The sequence below is a fragment of the Apteryx mantelli genome, chromosome 1 (assembly GCF_036417845.1).
Source record: "Apteryx mantelli isolate bAptMan1 chromosome 1, bAptMan1.hap1, whole genome shotgun sequence".
Taxonomy (NCBI): domain Eukaryota; kingdom Metazoa; phylum Chordata; class Aves; order Apterygiformes; family Apterygidae; genus Apteryx; species Apteryx mantelli.
Window position 1 is genome coordinate 124,824,769 of NC_089978.1, and position 18,369 is coordinate 124,843,137.

An 18,369-nucleotide genomic window follows, 5' to 3' on the forward strand; every position below is an offset into this window, starting at 1 on the left:
GCCCCGGCGGTTCCTCTCACTCTTTGTACAAAACCTTGCGGTTGCTAATCCGTATGTATGCGTGCGTCTGCAGCGAGCTCTGTCTGTCTGTCCGCCGGCGGCCGCTGTCTGTGCACTCGCATGTCTTGCAGATTTGCTCCTTGCTTCTGTATTTGCTGCTTTTTCTGCCTCTCCCCCCCGCGGCCCCTGTACGTCTCCCGCTTTTGTTGTCTGGTGACGGGCATGTGCCCGGTGCCCGCCGGTCCGGGGGGTCTGCGGGAGTCCGGGCGTGGGGGGGGGGGGGCAGCCGGGGCCCTCCGTCTGCGTGTAGGTCTTCTCCCCCCCGCCTGCCCCTTGTTTATGTTGGTGTTGACAATAAATCCGGGATCACTTCTGCCAGTGTAAACTCGGCGCAGGTGGGTTTACGTTGTTTGTCATGAAAAGTTAGGCTTGTTCCTAAACATGCCCTAGTCTTACCCTTTCCTGCCTGCGAAGAAGGAAGTGTTACCTCACTGGCTGCGGCTAGGTTTATGACGGTGTTTTCGGGGCACCTTGTGAGTCTCTGTTTCTGTGCCGTTGTGCCCAGCGTGGCTCCCCGATGGCCAGTTCCCTGAACGGCCGGAACCCTCGCAAGGGGCGGATTCTGGGTTTCATTGATGCCATCCAGGATGCTGTGGGCCCCCCCAAGCAGGCAGCTGCCGACCGCAGGACTGTGGAGAAGACCTGGAAGCTTATGGATAAAGTGGTGAGTCTGTGTGTGTGTGCATGCGTGTGTAGACACAGTGAAGAATGGGGACATTTAAATGTGTACACATGGGGAAGCGGTGTCTTCCTGAGCTTTAAATGCTGTGCTGTGTGTGCAGCAAGAAGTAAGGGGACTTGTGTTTTAGGTTATTTAAGCACCAGTTTTTTTCTGTGCCCTCTGGCTATGTTTTTTTTAATCTTGGTTTGTGGAGGGAAAACAAATGTGTGTATTTGCCTTAGGCTATTGTTATTTTCAGATCCTTTAAAATGGCTCAAACTTGAAGAGCTTTTCTAAAAGAAAAAAACCGTTAAACTTGGTTCTTTTAATCAGATACTCTGTATGTTTTATGTTGGATCATACTGTTAGTCTGCAGACAAGACCTCTGAAGCATGTAACTTCAGTTAAGCTAATCATCCTGTGAGACACAGTCACGATGGATACGTTTGTGCTTGTAGGAATGTGTGTGGAGCCTGGGAGATGTCACTCTTGTCAGTATAGTAAACAGATTTGTATGGTACTCTTAATTTTTAAGCGTGCGTTCTGCATTTTAATGAATTTTTAAGTACTTTTAATTTTTAAACTGTAAATAGACACTGTACTGAAACTTATTTTTCAGGAAGTTGGGGGGTAGACCATAGTTTCTAGATCTTATAGCTATCTGGACCAGCCTGATACATTTTAGTTAGCATTATGCAAGATTGACAGCTTGCTTTAAATTAGCTAGGAGGATTCCTTAGCAATACGAGGAATAGTTTGATTATAACACAGATAACTGTTCAGGAGACACAGGAGAGGGCTCTATTTTGCATATCATTAATACTTGAGAGCTTCCTCTTGAAGCTGTTGAGGAGAGAGGGTTACTACTTGTTAGGTTTGGGTTCTTACAGGAGGAAAGTTATGACTTTTTAAATCAAATTGTTGATTCTCTGTGAACCCTGGCTTTCCCTGTGGTTCTTGTAAAATGCAGATGTTTAATGTTTCCTAAAGTTCATAAGTAGTTATACTGACATAGTGGAGATATTTAATGTAATGTGCCTTGACAAGTGGTAATTTTGAAGTATTTGAGTAAGTCCTTATATGTTTTACTATTTGATGCTCCAAGAATAGCATCTGTATTTCTACCACCATTCCTGATGCTAATTACAAACTTAAAAACCAGCCTGGATACAAATGGTTATTATCACAAAGACTTTGTTGAAGTTTCCTTGGTAAGGATCAGGATGCCATAAACAGTGAGCATCTTGTAATGAGAACTGCAAACATAAACACTTGGAAACAGGCACTCTTCTTCAATAGAAAGAAGTTTTCAGTTTGGAAAACCAGAATGTGGTTCACTACTGTTGAAACCATGTAGAGGATGTACCCCTTGATTTCTCCCTGTGTCAAGCCACTTACAAATCTATACAGTAAGGTTGTCCTGTGATTGGTTTGTATATCCGTGGATACCAGAAAATCTTAATCTTGTTGCTTAGACTTGTGGGTTGCTTTTACTCAGCTTTTATAGGATAACTTTATTTGCCACTATTACAGCAGAGCATCAAAACAGCCAGTGTGGCCTGTTCTGTAGAATTCACTGGAAAGGCTGGACATTGCACTTGTGCTCTTTTTCATTTCACTGGATAAGTGTCCTCAATTTGGATCTTTAATGTATCCTCTTTAAGCTACTGTCAGTTAATCAGATTTTGTTTCTAAATCATATTAAAGTATACCAGACAGGATGATGTCATAGTGTGAGAATGCTGTAGCTTGCTGCTTGAGTTTCTAGCATTTGGTACTTATAGTGAAAGGATGCATTTGAGCAAATTTAATATGTTGGCAAACAAATGTTAAGTCCCTTAGCCTTATGCGGTAGTAGGCACAGGAAGGTCATTTTCTCCTCTGCCTAAATCAAAACCAGGGATTAAAATCAGAAATAGAAACCTGCCCAGTCGACTGTTGCTACAAATCCCATTTCTGGAGTTTGTCCTGTGACTGATTTCTGTGATGGGTCACTGACCAAATTAATACCTAGCGAAGGCAGCAGGCTCTGCAGTTGGTGGGGTGCCACCAATGGTAAGATTGTGGTTTTGAGGCCTATTTTGCTTCTTGTAATAATAGTCATCATTCTTGTTTGTTCTTTAACTAAATTGCTATGATAACCATCTTTTTCCTCCGGTGAAGTAGCTAAAGTTTTCTCCCATTTTAAAGATGCAAGGCTTTGGGAGAATGGAAACAAAGCAAAGCTATTATCTTGACCAAAGAACTGAAGAAAGAGCAGTGTTCAAGACTAGGAGCACAGTTCAGTAACTCCTGGTTTCCATTCCTTTCTTAAAATTCCCTTTCTGTACCTCTTCTTCCTTCCTTTTTCTCTTTCTTTTCTTCTCTTTTTCTCTACTTTGACAGGTGAGACTTTCTGCATGAAGTAAAATTTGTTTTCAACAATAAGGGCTTAACCAATACTACAAATGCTGCTATTCTGTAGGAACTATACTGTGGGACTGTTTTTATGGTATATGTAAAAACTCTGCTTACACAGAGATACCATGTAAACTTCTGTCTGCAAAAATGGTAATATGTCATGCCTTAAAATTAAGACTACATGGTAATGTTAGTTTTTCAGGGGTTTATGCCTCAGCTATTAAAATAGGTACAAGGCTGCAGTTCTACTTAACGTCTTCTCTTTAAACTTCTGTTATCAGTTTAAAGAAAAAAATCAAACACACAGATTTTGAAAGAGTTCTTTAACAGGACAGAATGTTGGGATACTGCCCCTGATATAGCCCTGTTAGTAAATGTTGCTGTAAGCAGCATACTTTCAGGGAAGACACAAATAATTCCTCTTCTTATAAGTGAATGTGAAATGTTACCTTATACCAAAATCTTCCTTTTTATTTTATTTTATTTTTATTTTATTTTATCTATACTTTTTCAGGTTTACTGATAGGCTTTTTATATCAATTTACAATACTATCTGCATTATTAGTGAGGCATCAATTGTTAGCGTCAATATGCAGTTTCCCTTTATTTTTTTCATGGGTAAACAGTAGCTTTACCATTAAAAGCCAAAAATATTTTGTTGAGTTCCTTTACCATGCAAAGAATGATAATCCTTTTATGGTTTGGAAGGCTAGGCCTGCTTTCCAGTGCTAGTATTGTGTCCATCATTTATCTTTAAACTGATAGCAAGCAAATGACTATTTTTAAAAATGCTGTATATTTTTAAAAGTTCATAACCTGTAAGAGTTATTGTTTACAAATAACTCTAAATCTTCCAATTAATAGTACTTAAATTGTGCAGGTTGGTTTTTTCTAAGATTTTGAACATAATGATTTTATAATCTAGAAACTAGCCATGTATTACTATTATGAGATAGTAGTTGTCTTGTGAATGACTTGAGGGGGGGATGCTTATTGTGTAAACATGGGAGTAGTTTAATTACTCTATTGCTCTGGCTATTTGAAGTTGGCAGCACTGTTGTGCACATTCTACTTACATGGGTTTCAAGCCAGGAAATTTGTGACTTGTTTTGAACAGGGTTTTTTTGATAGGAATATTTAAGCAACTTTCAGTCACTTTTCAATACTCTTATGCATTGGGCCTCAATATAATTATATCTTCTACTGTGAAGATTAACAATATATTTTCTAAACTGTTTGGTTGCTGTGTCATGGCCCACTCAGTTGTTTGACTATGTAAAATATGGGTAGCAATTTAATTTGCTATTTAATATTATTCTAAGAGAAAGTTAGATTGTGTTCCAAAGCTCATACTATTGACTTGGTGAGTAAAAGCTGTATTACCTCTGTAACTCACTTAGTAATATGGTTTTGTTTAAATTAATGTTTGTCAACATCCAAGTTTTCAACAGCATCTAAGTGTGTATACAGAGTACGGTTCATGAGCTTGAAACTGTGTGCTTGTTAGTTGTTCTTTGCAATGCATAATGTAGTTATGTTACTGTAATGTGCAACCTTGCAAGTCTCTTATATGTCATTGTTCCGCAAAGGATCCAGAAAAGGGTATCATCAATCATAACCATGGTATTCTTCAGTGTATTATCTGGTCCTTCAATTAAAAACAGAAGTTGATTTAAAGGTCTGCAGCCTGTGTATACTGCTTGTGGAAGAGGATGAAAATTTAAATATTACACAGAAAATAAATAGAGAAATAGGAGCTTCTCTTTTCCTAATCAGCAGAAAGTATAAATGACCCTCCAAAGTCAGCTGTGCTTGTGCAGCATTCCTCCAGTATGGGAACATATGGCACAGTTGCAGTGGGGTAGCTGTTGAATGAGCGCTCACTGTTTTCTCAGCTAAAAACTGTGTAATCAGTCACCTCTACTTATATTTTGATGAGATGGCTTCTTTCAGAGGAATTTTTGCTTGGTAGTTACAATACATTGCAGTTAATGTAATTTCTGGTAGGGGGCATATGAAAAAGGAGCATAATGTTCAGATTTCATCCATTTTCCTGATTAGCCACCCCCTCATCAAGTTCTTCAGAATTCATAGCTGGTAGCATTGTGTGTTGTGGTTTTCTGGAGAATTGTTATGGTGTATTACTGAAGAGCTACCTTTATCCTGTCTGTGGTATTTCAAAACATTTCTGTAATATGACTTCTTGCACTTTATGGCAGAAGATACTAGTTCAGCAAGAGCTTTTCAAAGTAAGATTTTGGAAGCATGCAAGCACTGATACTATGCTCTGGTCCGTTCACGGCAGCTGAAAACTGGGCATTTAGTAGATGTCTTACTCATTAGGTACTTAATCAGTTTTAGCTCTGTAACTTTCCTTGTATTGTCTTTGACTAGCATTAGGTGTTTAAACAGGTTGTGTCTGGGTGGCTGTACTTTGCTTGAATGAAAGTTCTGTTGTCCAGGGCCTTCAATATAACCTTTTATTATTTGCTTTAAAAAGTGAACAGTAGATATTTTTCTGTGAGAAAACTGTTGTCTAAATGCAATGGGAATCCATTGCTCTCATCTCTGAAGATGTCATGAAATAATGTCCTATAACTTAAGGCAAGTTTCATTAAAAAAAAATGTTACACTTAAACTTTTAAGGTGTTGATTAACTAGGTATTTACTGCATAAAGCTTTTGTCAATAATAGTGAACACCTTTCATGTTATTAAAAAACCCATAGATTCTCTCTCTTTCCCTTTCCTTGATGTTGCGCAAAAACTTGGCAAGGTAGCATAATTTATTTTTTCACCTTCCCCCCTCCAGGTACTGTTGAGGGGAAATTACACCAAAAGGAAGCATTTACGTTTGAGTTGGAGGCCAACCTTTGAAGCTGATAAATCTTTTCTCAAAAGAGAGAAGGCAAAATTCTATGAATTTTCTCCCTCCTCCCCCCCCCCCAGCTTTTTTTTCCTCTCAAGTATTTGTAAGGCTCTCCCAGACTCTTCACGTACTGCTGAGGGTAGAGTTAGTGAAAAATCTGCAGAGGAAGTCATGGTCAAAAACACAGGTGGTGTCTTGGAGAGCTTTTGGCAGTCCCATTCAGATCTTTAACTATGGTGAGCCAGTTTTACTCTTGGGTAGCATTTCATTCCAAATGCAGTCATGTTTACTTACTGTGGGACTATATTTCAGAGTGTGAGACTAGTAGCACAACAACCTAGTCCTTTTATGTAATAGGGAGTCAGAGAAGAGCTTGGTGCCTCCTAGCAACATGATCACAGTGACCTATATTGCCAAATACATGAAGCTTTCGAAGTTTTCAATGGTGGTGTTTCTTTGGGGGGTGGTGGTGGTGAGTTGTTCGTTTGTTCCGCTCCCACCCCCCTGTAGGAACTGGAGTAAGCTCGTCTGGAAGTTTCTGAGTCAATTGTGTCAATCTGTTTCTGATAGACAGGATAATCCTTTAGTCATTAACAAATGTATTAGCATGCCATTGTTTCTGTGATTCTGGAATACATACTTTGGACTTTTCCTGAGTGAGATAGTAAAAGCGGTTTTCCTTTCTCAGCTTACCTCAGTGAGAGAGACACTTCTTTCTTGCTGACTGATTGCTTTTCATTTTTTTAGCCTGAATGCTTGCTAAATATATACATGCTTACTTCCAGTCATAACAATACACAAATCACACAGTGATATGATTCATGTCCGCTTCTATAGTGCTAGGGAGGGGTGCTTTGTGAAATGTAGTATGGAATTTTTTATTTTGGTTTTCTTTGGATTTTTTATTTTGTTTGTTTGTTTTGAGCTCTGTTTTCTTTTAAAGAAAGGTATGTATGCCACTTCTGTTGGATTGGTAAATCTTTTGCGTCAGCAGTTGTCATTTCTTACTGCTTATTTTTAATTGTGAACTTATGTGGTACGTGTCAGGAGATCCTGACTCTGGAAACCATATGGTTTGCTAGTGAGCTCGCTACAAACATACTTCCTTTGGACTGAAACCTTGTGTACTGTCTAAAAGTAAAGAAAGCCTTGTACTACCTCACTGGATCACTGACTTGAACTAGATGTTAGCATTTTTTTGATGAAAATGAGCAAGACTAATAGAGTTGTACTGTAGGAGAATTTTTACATGACTTCCTTAAGGGCTTGTGCTGGAGTTGAAGATTCTAGTAATGTGATGAATTGATCTCTATATATTCAGTGAAGCCTGGTAAACCATGATGACCACAGGATCCTGTTCTGATCTGTATATGACAGTATTCGATGATACTGGACTGAAATAGACTTTCTAGAACATCTGAAAGAGAAACTGAATCTTGTTTTTAACTGGGTGTTCTTTTTGTGTGGTTGAATGGACAAACTGTTGAAAAAACACCAACCAGGATGAGCAATTTGCTTATTCCTGTTGTCTTTATGTTTTTAAACTGTTTCTGATATTTATGAAACACCTCATACTCTGCTTGTTGACAGTTATGATTGAAAAGATAGGCTTCAGAAAGAGAGCTAATTCCTTGATCATATGATGTAGAAAAAGTTAGGATAAATAAGCAATTTAAAAATGATTGGAGCCTTCTCTACTTGTACTCTCTTTGACTTTTTTCCTGAATAATGCTTTTCTCTTTACAGCAATTTTTTTCCTTTGTGCTTGCTGCTCCAGAAGGTTTTGACACCTGGTCAGTGATAAGGATATGCTCCCAAAACAAATTACAGATGCTACAAATCAATCTTTATTGATTCAAGTTTTTACTAAATCAGACATCATAGAGAACATAAATTCGGTTGAAAAATGTCTATGATTTTTATAAAGGTTTCTTTGGTAATCCTTCTATTTTCACTTCTAACTGTGGGATTCCAGTTCTTCCTTCTCTTCTAATTATGCTACCAAAAGAAATTCAGCTTTGTCTCTGCATTGATGATTTTCAGATCTGTCTGCACGTGTAAAATTCTTTGCTCCTGTTCCTAAAATCTCCTTAAAGAATTCTTGCTGTCAGGTTAAGTTCAGAATAACTGAAAGTGAATTTTTAATCTTCTGAGTCTCTCCTGTTAGTTCTTTCCTTGATCTTTTGGGATGCTGCCGTCACCCTGCCCTCACTTAGGCACCTGGACCTCTTTTTTTAAATTGTGTCTGAATCCTTCAGGTTTAGAAATGTGGTTCACAGACAAATAAAACCTTCTGTATCCATCCACTTAACTAAAACTCTCATCCAGGCCTTGCTATCTTGTGTGTCGGTAAGTTCACCTTTCTTTTCCCTGACCTTGTAAAAATGCTATCATATCCAACCTTTGTTCTTTGAGAATACTGCTGCAAGCATCTCCTAACCTGCCACTTTGACCATGTTGTCCCTTTCTTTATTCTGATATGTTCTCTATCACGTTAAATATAAACAACATATTTCTCAGTCTCTCTCACTGTCTGTCTCGTCTTGTATCAGTCAGGATTCAGAGAAGGGCTTTTGCCCTCAAATAGGTTTGCAGTTCCAGACTTCCTCACCTCATGAGGATTTCCAAACATCTTTATGCTTTGCCTTTTTTGGTTCCTCCCAGGGTGTTTCTCAAGTTAGGAGAAAATCTTTTATGAGCACTGTCGGAGCAACTGTTATTTTATGTAATAAAAAAATGTAATGTAAAGGTGTTCAACAACTCATCTGAAGCTTATTTTTTAAATTAATAAATATTAATTAATTTATGTACCATTTAGAAACATAATGACTCCAAGTCCACAAAGATTATTTTCTATTACAGCCATGAACTGAAAAACACTTGAGTTTAATGTTTTGGTTTCTAGATTACAGTGTCTGTTTATGAGCGACTGTTAGTTTCTGTTTGTCCTAGCTAAAAGCTTTTGAGCCAGTGACCACATTCAGCCCTTTTCATATGTGTGGAAATCTCAAACTTCAGATTCCTATGAGTTTTAAGGAGATACATTGTTGGATAGAGAAAAGAGAGATCTAATTGATGAAAAGCTAAATTACAAGATCAGTTCTTACTAGACATTCAAAAATCCATAGGGAAATTCACTTCCAAGAAACAGAACTGTAGAAAATTAGTGCTCTTAACATTAGGTGTTCACTGTATTTTGATAATATGCTCTGTAGCATATAGAGGACAAGCAAAGACACTCTTAGTTAAAAAAACAAAACTGCGAACTACATAAATGTGGAGAAAGATGAATTCACCTCTTTAGAAGTGGTGGAGCCCCCCCCCCCTTTTTTTTTTCTTTTAATACACATACCTTTGACAGTAGAGACACAGAAGGGATTTCTCAGGATATATTTGAAGTAGGATTTAATTCTTTGTGCCTGGGGGTTGGAGAAGTATGCTTGCACCTATGAATTTTAAGATGTCAGATCAGCTTTTGCCCCAACATATTTCTTCTCTTTAAACATTCTCTTGTTTTTGCTTCTAGGTAAGACTGTGCCAAAACCCAAAGCTTCAACTGAAAAACAGCCCACCTTACATACTTGACATTTTACCAGACACTTATCAACATTTGAGACTTATACTGAGCAAATATGATGACAACCAGAAACTTGCACAACTCAGTGAGAATGAATATTTTAAAATTTACATTGACAGTCTTATGAAAAAATCAAAACGGGCTATAAGACTCTTCAAAGAAGGAAAGGAGAGAATGTATGAGGAGCAGTCACAGGACAGGTGAGTGAAATATTTAAATATAAAGTATATTGTCTTGCTTGTCTGCATTCTTAACAGTGTTTGTGGCCATTGTGTTTTGACATTTTTAATTATTTAAAGAGCAGAAATATTTATTGTTTAGATTTGTTGACCCTGCAGGTCAAAAGTAATTTGCTGGATTTGTTCCACTGTGTGCTCTTATCTGTCACTTTATGTGACCTGCAAAACCAAGTCCATTTCCTTCATAAAACATTCATTTCATTGTGATTACTTGTTCAGAGCGCCTTACAATATGTAGTTGTTCATCTAGCATAGAGAGACTCTTATCTGGCCAGGGCTTGACCTCTCTAGCCCATTTCTGAAAACTTAGGGAGCCATGATGTATATTGACTTAGTGCTTTCACAAGTGATGAAATGGAACAAACGAATATCCACTTTTTTGAGAAACTGTGTGATGTTAACATATGGTGATAATAGTGTTAGCCTGGTGCTGAGAAATCTTTTGAGAAATCTAATGGATTCTTGATTTGCAGTGATTCAGTTCTGATAGCAGGGATTAATCTCTGCTTTATGTGTACTCCTTTGGTGATGAGTAAGAAGGTTTTTAATATTTGATAGTGTTGCATAATATGTTTCAAAAATAATATTTCAAGAGGTTCTCTACAAAATCTGTGGTTTTGCTCTGGAAAGGGGTACAGAAGTAGTTCTATGATGTGACACTTAGCCTCTGCCATGTGTGGTGTATCTTTAGATCTGTTCAAATAAAAGTTATGGGACACTGTTTCCAGAGTCTTCCCTTTTCAAAGGAGATAGTGGGGAATAGGAGATGGAGAGGAAGTGAATGAAGGATTGAATTCCTGCTGTTCTGTCAGCACCTGAGCTCAGAGGCAGGGTTGCAGTATAGTTTTGCAGCTGGTGAATCTGTTGGTAGAAACAGTGAAATGTCTTGAGTTCTTGTAAATGTCATTGCTGATGTTTGATTTATATGTATGTTTTTTCCAGATTTTTAGCAATGATTATAGCTAATCAGTATACTATGATAGTCCTACTGTGCTTGATAGCTTGTCTGAAGTTTGCTTAACATATAAGGACATTCTAAAAAGTATTTAAAGACTGCCCAGTTGTTAAGATGCTTAGAGTAATTTACCTAAAAGGAACACAATGTTCAGTTTGAACTATTTTAGTGATAAGTAAAGATCTTGATTTTTTTTTTTTTTGTAAGTATGTAAATGAATGTTTTCTCTACAGAGGCATTCTTACCAGAACTTGTGGAAGAATTATTCAGCATTGAGCCAATGGGTTCTTCTTTTAATAACCCATTTGTAGTATGTACAGTAGTCATTGTGTTGCAAAGGAAATGAGAACTTTTTATGGTAAGGGAAATTTGACATAAATGACTGCATTATGTAAACAGGTTTTATTTTGACTTCCCTATGTTGTATGAACCCCAGATTTACATGTGGTTTTGCTTACAGTTAGCAATAAATTAAAGCCAGTTTCAATGTCATTTTTTCAAAAACAAACCCTGCTGTAGGCACTATGTAGTCATTCAAACAGTGTCTTAGTAACTGTATCTAGTTGCTAGAGTTACTTTCTTCTCTCCAATTACCTACTTCAGTTCCTGCATAAGGGTAGTGGTGATGATGTAATGATGTCTTTTGTGAAGCTGACAGTTTTTGGAAAAGATGCAGTTACCGTATTTACTGTCATTGAAGCCATTCTTGTGAGATGATTGGAGAGGAAAGTGTTAGAAACAAAGCATACTAGTGCAGAGCACTGATTCCCTATAACTACTACAGGATCTCTGAATTTGTGTTTCAGAAAGTAACAATTATATTGGCTTTATTGTTGCCTGATGGGGTTTGAAGCTCGGAGAAATGAATACTGAAGAATCATGTCTTGTGTGTTAAAACTGTTAGATGTGTTTCCTATACAAACTTGATTCTGATGCACAGCAGAAACTAAGATTGGAATACTTAAGCAAAAAAAATTTGAAAGCGTTGCTCCAGCAGTTAATTCTTCATGCCATTATAAGTCAAAGTCTACGTCTTTTCCGTGACTTCAGTGCACTGTTTCATTTACTGGCAATGTTTTATGTATATGCATGTCCTAGTTTAAAATTGAATGAAAGTATATTCATTTGCTCAGCCCTCTGATTAGATCTGTTTCCTCTATGACACTTTAACATCCTTAATCATTTTAATTCTTGGTGGATTAGTAAGAGAAACTGTTAATTTTTTTTTTAAGCTTCTTTGCTTCCAAATAAGTTTGCATTAACCTAAGTAGGTAATTTTTTAAAGCTGTAATATAAACATAGGCTTAGTCATTTGAAAGTGTTTTTCAAGTTGTCTTTTAAAAAGTCAAATTCAAGTGTCGTCAATTTAGAAAAAGGCAAACCAAAAGCTTCTCATATGTTGACACCTGGCCAATTTTTGTGGTTTTCAATCTTGCTTTCCTGTTTTGTTTTCTGTTAGCGTCTCTGTGGTTGCTGGATAAAAGGTCATGAAAAAGAGAAACTGACTGTGTTTTCAATATGTATTTGATTGGCATACTTTTAATCTATTAGGGTTATTGAATAATCATTTTACTTTTATGATAGTAGTACATTTAGGAACCAGTGCTGATATAAAGGTGATTGTTATATGCATTATCACTGAAGACACCTAAATTACTCTATTGTAAAGAATTTGTCATGGATTTTAGCTCTCAAAGATCCTATGGATCAAACAAGATAGTGCTCCAGTCAGCTAATGTACAAATGGCTAAAACAAAAGCTCACAGTGTAATGGTGGTGACTCTCCATCTTGTGGTCCATGCCAGACATGAATGATAGATGCTTAAGAGTGGTTGGTGCTGTCATTCTATATTCTGTGGGATGAATCTTGCTAAGTGGTGTTTTTAAAAGAGAATGTATGGCTTAAAGCTGTTTTAATTGTTTAGTGTATATGAGTAACACCCATCTTCTGGGTATGGTGTCTCTAGTAGAATATTATGTCCTTTCATAGTCCTCTTTCTTAATGAAATAAGAGATTGTATTGAATAAATTCTGTAAATCATACTAACTATTGAATGCACCGAGATTTTTTTCTATGTATAAGGTAGTATAAAGTTGTTTTTGTTGCAGATTTTATTTTTTTTAAATTATAAACACAAACTTATTCAAGTTATTGGGTCAGGTACATCTATTCTTTTTAAAAGGCTTTTCTATATCTTTGAGGGTCTGGGTTTTGGGTCCCCCCCCCCCTTTTTTTTGTTTATTCGGAAACAGACTGAAGTTGGAAGGCATCATTTCTGTGAAGTCCAAACTTCCATTTGACTTGCTGCTTTCCAGAATTATGCATCAAAAAAAACATTACAACTGTGTAGGGTGGCTTTTTTTCAGACAAATATGCTAGCCAGGTGTAGAAATCAGGCGCATAAGTTACAATAAAAAGTATAGAGGAGGAATAAAGTGGCAAGAGGTAGGTTACAGTTGGATTCCTTCAAGATGTTGGATGTAGTCTTCCAGGCTAACATAACCGTTTCTCAGTATGGGAGACAAGTTTGAGCTTTCCTCTGCTTACCTGTAAATTATGTCCTTAGAAGGATACATCCTGAGGTGAGACTTTTATTTGTTTGAATGCCTTGTTCGTTATTTGTTTTAATGTTGCATGCCTTGTGCTGTATGTGCCCTATACGATGAGAAGACGAAAAGTATAAAATCAATGTGTATACCAATTTATAAAAATTTCATAAGCAGTGCATATGTGGTTCAGTCAAAATTAGTTGGCTGCTCAGTTGTAAGTGGCATTGCAAAAGTCAAAGAGGAAAATCACGTGAAAGGTCGGCATTTCTTAGGTAGTGTGCAACAGAGATGAAGGCGGAAAGAGGAGAAGAGCTGAGGCTGGTTTTGGGATGATGAAGTAAAAGGAATGTATGTAGGGAAATACAGTCAAGGAAGTCCTTCAAGGAGATCATAGAGCCATTCCTATTTCTGCAGAGAAAGTCTTGCTAAACTCTTGCTCATTTAGGTGTTTCATATCTTGACTGAAATTCTGTACTTCTTGATTTTACAGCTTGCTTTTAAAAATTTTGGTTAGTGTAGAATTCTTATATTTTGTGCCTCTTGTAGGGAGGTCTTACACCTGTGCTTCGTGTGATAGGTCAGGTTCTTCTTTGTTGCTGTTCGTATTGTTCTTGCCATACAAAGCTGTGAATCATTAGTGTATTTATAAAGTGTTCCATTTCTCTTCCCTCAGTCTGTATTGACAGCTGAGAACAGTCAGGGTTCTTTAATTAAATCACTGAACTGACCCGTCAAAGTACACATCATTCTCAGTAGAGACCTTTCTAATACTGAACTTTCTGGCCCATTCCCTCCTTATTCCGTACAGACTCATTAAGAAGTTACAAAGGTGAGCGTCAGTGTAGACCTGAATTATGTCATCTGCAACGCAGTAACAGCCATTTGTGTACTTTTGTCCTGTGGTAAGTGTGAGGTAGCTTACTCTCCTTCTTTGAATTAGCTCATGTTGTACCAGAAAGCAACTGTGTATTTACAGGAAGTTAGGATGTTTGTAACTTAGCCTAGCCTGGTAGGTTGTTTGTGTCTCCAGGCAGGGGAGATTTTGTGGATTGAGCGAACAGCGAGGAGGAGTATATTTTTAATTCAGGACAATTTTATTTGGACAAGTTAAGATTGTTTTGGCTGGTGGTTTTATTATTAGACAAACAGAATGTACAGATTCAGAAAAGGATGCTAACAGCTCTTTTCATAGAGCCATTTTTTGGCTACAAGTTTACTTCGTGTAGTTAACTGTAGTTGAGTGGTAAGGATGGTAACCTTCACCAGGATGGGCTGGATTTGAACTTGTCACCTTGTGGTGAAAGTTATTAGCTCCTATCAAGAATCCTCTGATTTGTCCCATTTTCCAAGTGTTTTATATATTTTTTTTTCTTTAGTAAACTGTGATTTGAACACTTTGGTTCAAAGTACTACCAATCTGTTCTGTCATGATCTGTTAACCCTATACTAAAGCTATGTCAACATGTTTTAAAGATCAAATATATTGACAACTTTATCCTAAACTTGCAGGAGTCAAGGCAAAAGAATCGAGCAGAACCCTTTACTCTCATGTATTTATTTATGTGTATTTTTTTAGATGGTGTCCTCAGTAGATTTTTAGGAAAATAAGCCCTTCCTTTGCTTAATAGGCTTTCTGAGTGTTGACTCATTACTTCAACTCCTGTGCTGTCCCTAGAAGAGAGAGAACATTTTCTCTTTCAGTGTAAACATTAACAACCTTAAAATATCATAATTGGGAATGGAATTTGGCTATAGGTGTATGGCCTCTTCTGAGAAAAAAGTGTGTGTGACTGATTGGATGGGGTTGTGTGGGAGGAGGAAATGCAATGAGATTTTTTTGGAAGCTTTTATGTTATGGTGAGAATTTCCTCCCTCTTCTCCCCTCCCTATTTTTTAGGCCTAATGTAAAGCCAGATGTAAACCAAAACAGTTTTAAGAGACTGTTTGGCATACCTAAGCCATATAAGTAATTGAGCTTTAGTGCAAATTTAGTGAACCATAAGCCATTTGCTATTTTTGGTTTTAGTCTAAATTAAACAAGGAATGTTATTTAGACAAACAGACCTCTCTGACAAAGAAACTCTTGTTGCAGAGGGCAGGTGAGAACACGTGGAGGTTACAAGCGGTAGGGCAGTGTTATGACAGCTTGTTTTCAATATAAAAGCAAATAGGCTGTGTGACTCCAGTTGTTGTAAGGCAATATTTCAGTTTTTCAATTAAGTATTTTTGATCATCTTCACTACTTGGGAGGGTATTACCAAATGAGAACAAATGAAGTATTAGTACCAAAATAACCTAAAGGCAGCTATTTATTCAAATTGTGGACAAAGACAAGGACTTTAAAACCACAAAAGGCCTTAAATAAGAAAATAATGGTTTCTAAATTCTTATTATTGGTTTAGATCCTTGATTCATATCTAGCTGGGTAGAAGAGGGGCAATATGTGCACTTTTCTTTTATGTTACTCTGTTATAAAATCAGGCAGCACCTTCTCATGAGTAATTTGATCAGAGCTCGACTAGCTGGGAGGGGAAATCCACAATCTGATCTCATCCTTGTTGCACTTTGTATAATCGTTTATACCTGTGAAAAACGTATGTGACAATGCTGCTAGTTAGGATGCTATAACATTTACACCCACTTTGTGCAGGTGTGAATGCTCTCAAAAAGCACAAAGCTATGGGGAATGAGGCCTCAAGACTTTCCATTTGTTATATGTTAATTTCCTTTGTGATTAAACTAGTGACAGTTCTGCTGCTAGGACTGCACAAGACAACTGATGCAATAGTCTGCACTGACATGGTTGTTCGTGTTGTTCAGTTTCAGCTTCAGAAGACATTACAGGATGACAACGTGAGCTGGGAAGAATGGGTGGTTTCCTGAAAATGTGATATGCTTGGTCAGAGAGGTCTGGGAATATTCAATCTGATTTGGCAGCGCAGACAGTAGTAGTAGTAGTGTTCCTGTTTCACAACAGCCCAGTTTCTCTCATCCCTTCGGCATACTTCTCTGAATGGTCTCTTTGGGGAACGGCTGTGCTTGTCTAGGCCGGCTATGGTTGCCAGCTTTAAATAGAGCTGTATTCCTAGGGGTGATAGAGCCCAGCTGGTGATATCAAGCAACTTTTAGGATTTTGAAGTATAGACAGCATTGACCCCTGAATTTACAATGTAGGAGGGAATGCTCCTGAAGGGATCTTTCATCACGTGCTGTTGAATGTGTGGTTGATTTTTAGAAAAACTACTCTTTGCCCTCCCAATTTCAACAGTGTTTTACATTCAGTGATTAGCTTTTGGGCTTTAGGGAGTCCTCAACACTAGCCTTCATGGGGCAGCTAGTCCATTCAAGAGGAAGCACAGAGAAAGCCTTTAGAAGAATGGCCATTTTTATGAAAAGTTTGTCTAAGTATATAAGTATATCTAATTTTAATTTCCAGTTATAAAAATAAAGTTTTTTCTTCTGATGTTCTATGACATTGTTTTTCATTAAAAATTAGAAACATGAAAGAACAAGAATCTGCTTTTATTCTATAAAGAAATGAAAAGGAAATTGGTGAATAATCACTTTCAAGTGGCACACTTGCTATTTAGTTAATTAAAGCTCTTTTGGCTGTCTTTGCAAAAGTAAATTAAAGTCTATTTATAAAAACAGACAAGCTGTAGTGAAAACACTGTTGCCTGAAAACGCTTGATCACAAATCAGGCTGGAAGACATACTTTTTATGTGTCTAAACCTGCAGTAAAGAAGGTTTCAGAAATCTGTGCAGGGTAGGAAATAACTCTTATCTGAAAAGGAGTGGAATTATGTGTTTTGATTCATACAGTTAAAGCTTGACTTATTCAGAACAAAAGGAATAGAATGAGATATTGATGGAGAAGATGATGAGTGGAGAGGTCCAGATCCATTTGTTGAAATGCAAAGATTAGAGTGTACTCTGATAATTTCCTGAAGCTTTTTTTTAATGTTTTGTAATCTTTTGACATAAGTTTCTCCCTGTCTATTCCATTCTTTGCTTCAACATTAATTCAGTGAATTAGCCATCTTAAAAATGACATAAAAGAGTTGGTACAACTGTTTAGTAAGTTGCATTCAGAATATCTTCTGTGCTTGGGCTTTATTAACAGTGGCTGCACATTCTCAAGTTAATTTTCTTTGCAGATTCTACAATAATACTATGTCTATGCTAGAGTAAGATTTTTTTAATATTAATTGATATTGGAGAAACAAGGTTTTTTAATTCAAAATGTGGGTATGCTTTCTTCTGCAGAAAACAATCTTGCTACTGGTAAGATTAATATGATGGCTTTTTTTTATTCATTTATATCGAACAATTTCAAATGTTTTAACAGCACATTTTCTGTAAGTCAGCTTAGGAATATGGTTTGCTTGATTTGTGAAGGAAAAAATGTGATTTTTAAGTAAAAGATTGTGCAATGAATGCAAGTCTTCAAACAAAACAAACGGGGAAAAATAAAACATAGAAAGAGCCAACATTAAATAGTGTTTGAAAAGAGAAAAATACATAACACAAATGAAAAAGAAGTTGGTAAGTCATCTTGTATGTGGAATAAAACTTCCCGAGCAAGCAGATTGGTAACTGTGATTAGTACCTCAGTTGTAATATATATGAATCATACCTTTTTGAATTTTTCTGGTTGTGAGTGGGGCCAGCACAGAGCTGAAGGACTTATTATTGAAATGTTTTGCATTTGTCTCTAGCATATGATAAAACATGGTGCGTTTTCACCATGGTTTGCTCATATTTCCCATGAGAGAATCATAGAACTATCCTGTTTTATAATGGAAGATCTGAACCCTAATCTCTGTTTTCTGCCTGATTCCTTACATTGTGTGAAGTGGAATACGTATATTGAAAAACGTATTGACTTTACACTTAGCAAAAATTTTGGCAGATCAGAAAATTGGTGAACAAATATTTCAATCACATTTGTTCATTTCAGTCATAGTTGGTCATAATAATTATGTCTTCACTATTTTTCTGGTATGTTTGATGCAAAAGTAGATATAACTGTGTTTTTTCCTAGTTTGATCTAGCATAA

General features: G+C 36.9%; 1 protein-coding gene across 1 annotated transcript in view; it reads left to right on the top strand.

Annotated features, from left to right (window-relative positions):
• The first annotated feature begins 367 nt into the window (after positions 1–367).
• Positions 368–18,369, top strand: part of CBLB (Cbl proto-oncogene B) — a 140,615-nt gene continuing 122,613 nt past the window's right edge. The window contains exons 1-3 of the mRNA XM_067300840.1: positions 368–395; positions 566–724; positions 9,515–9,765. Of these exons, the coding sequence (XP_067156941.1) occupies positions 578–724; positions 9,515–9,765 (398 nt within the window). The 5' untranslated portion in view covers positions 368–395; positions 566–577. The remainder of the gene's footprint in view (positions 396–565; positions 725–9,514; positions 9,766–18,369) is intronic.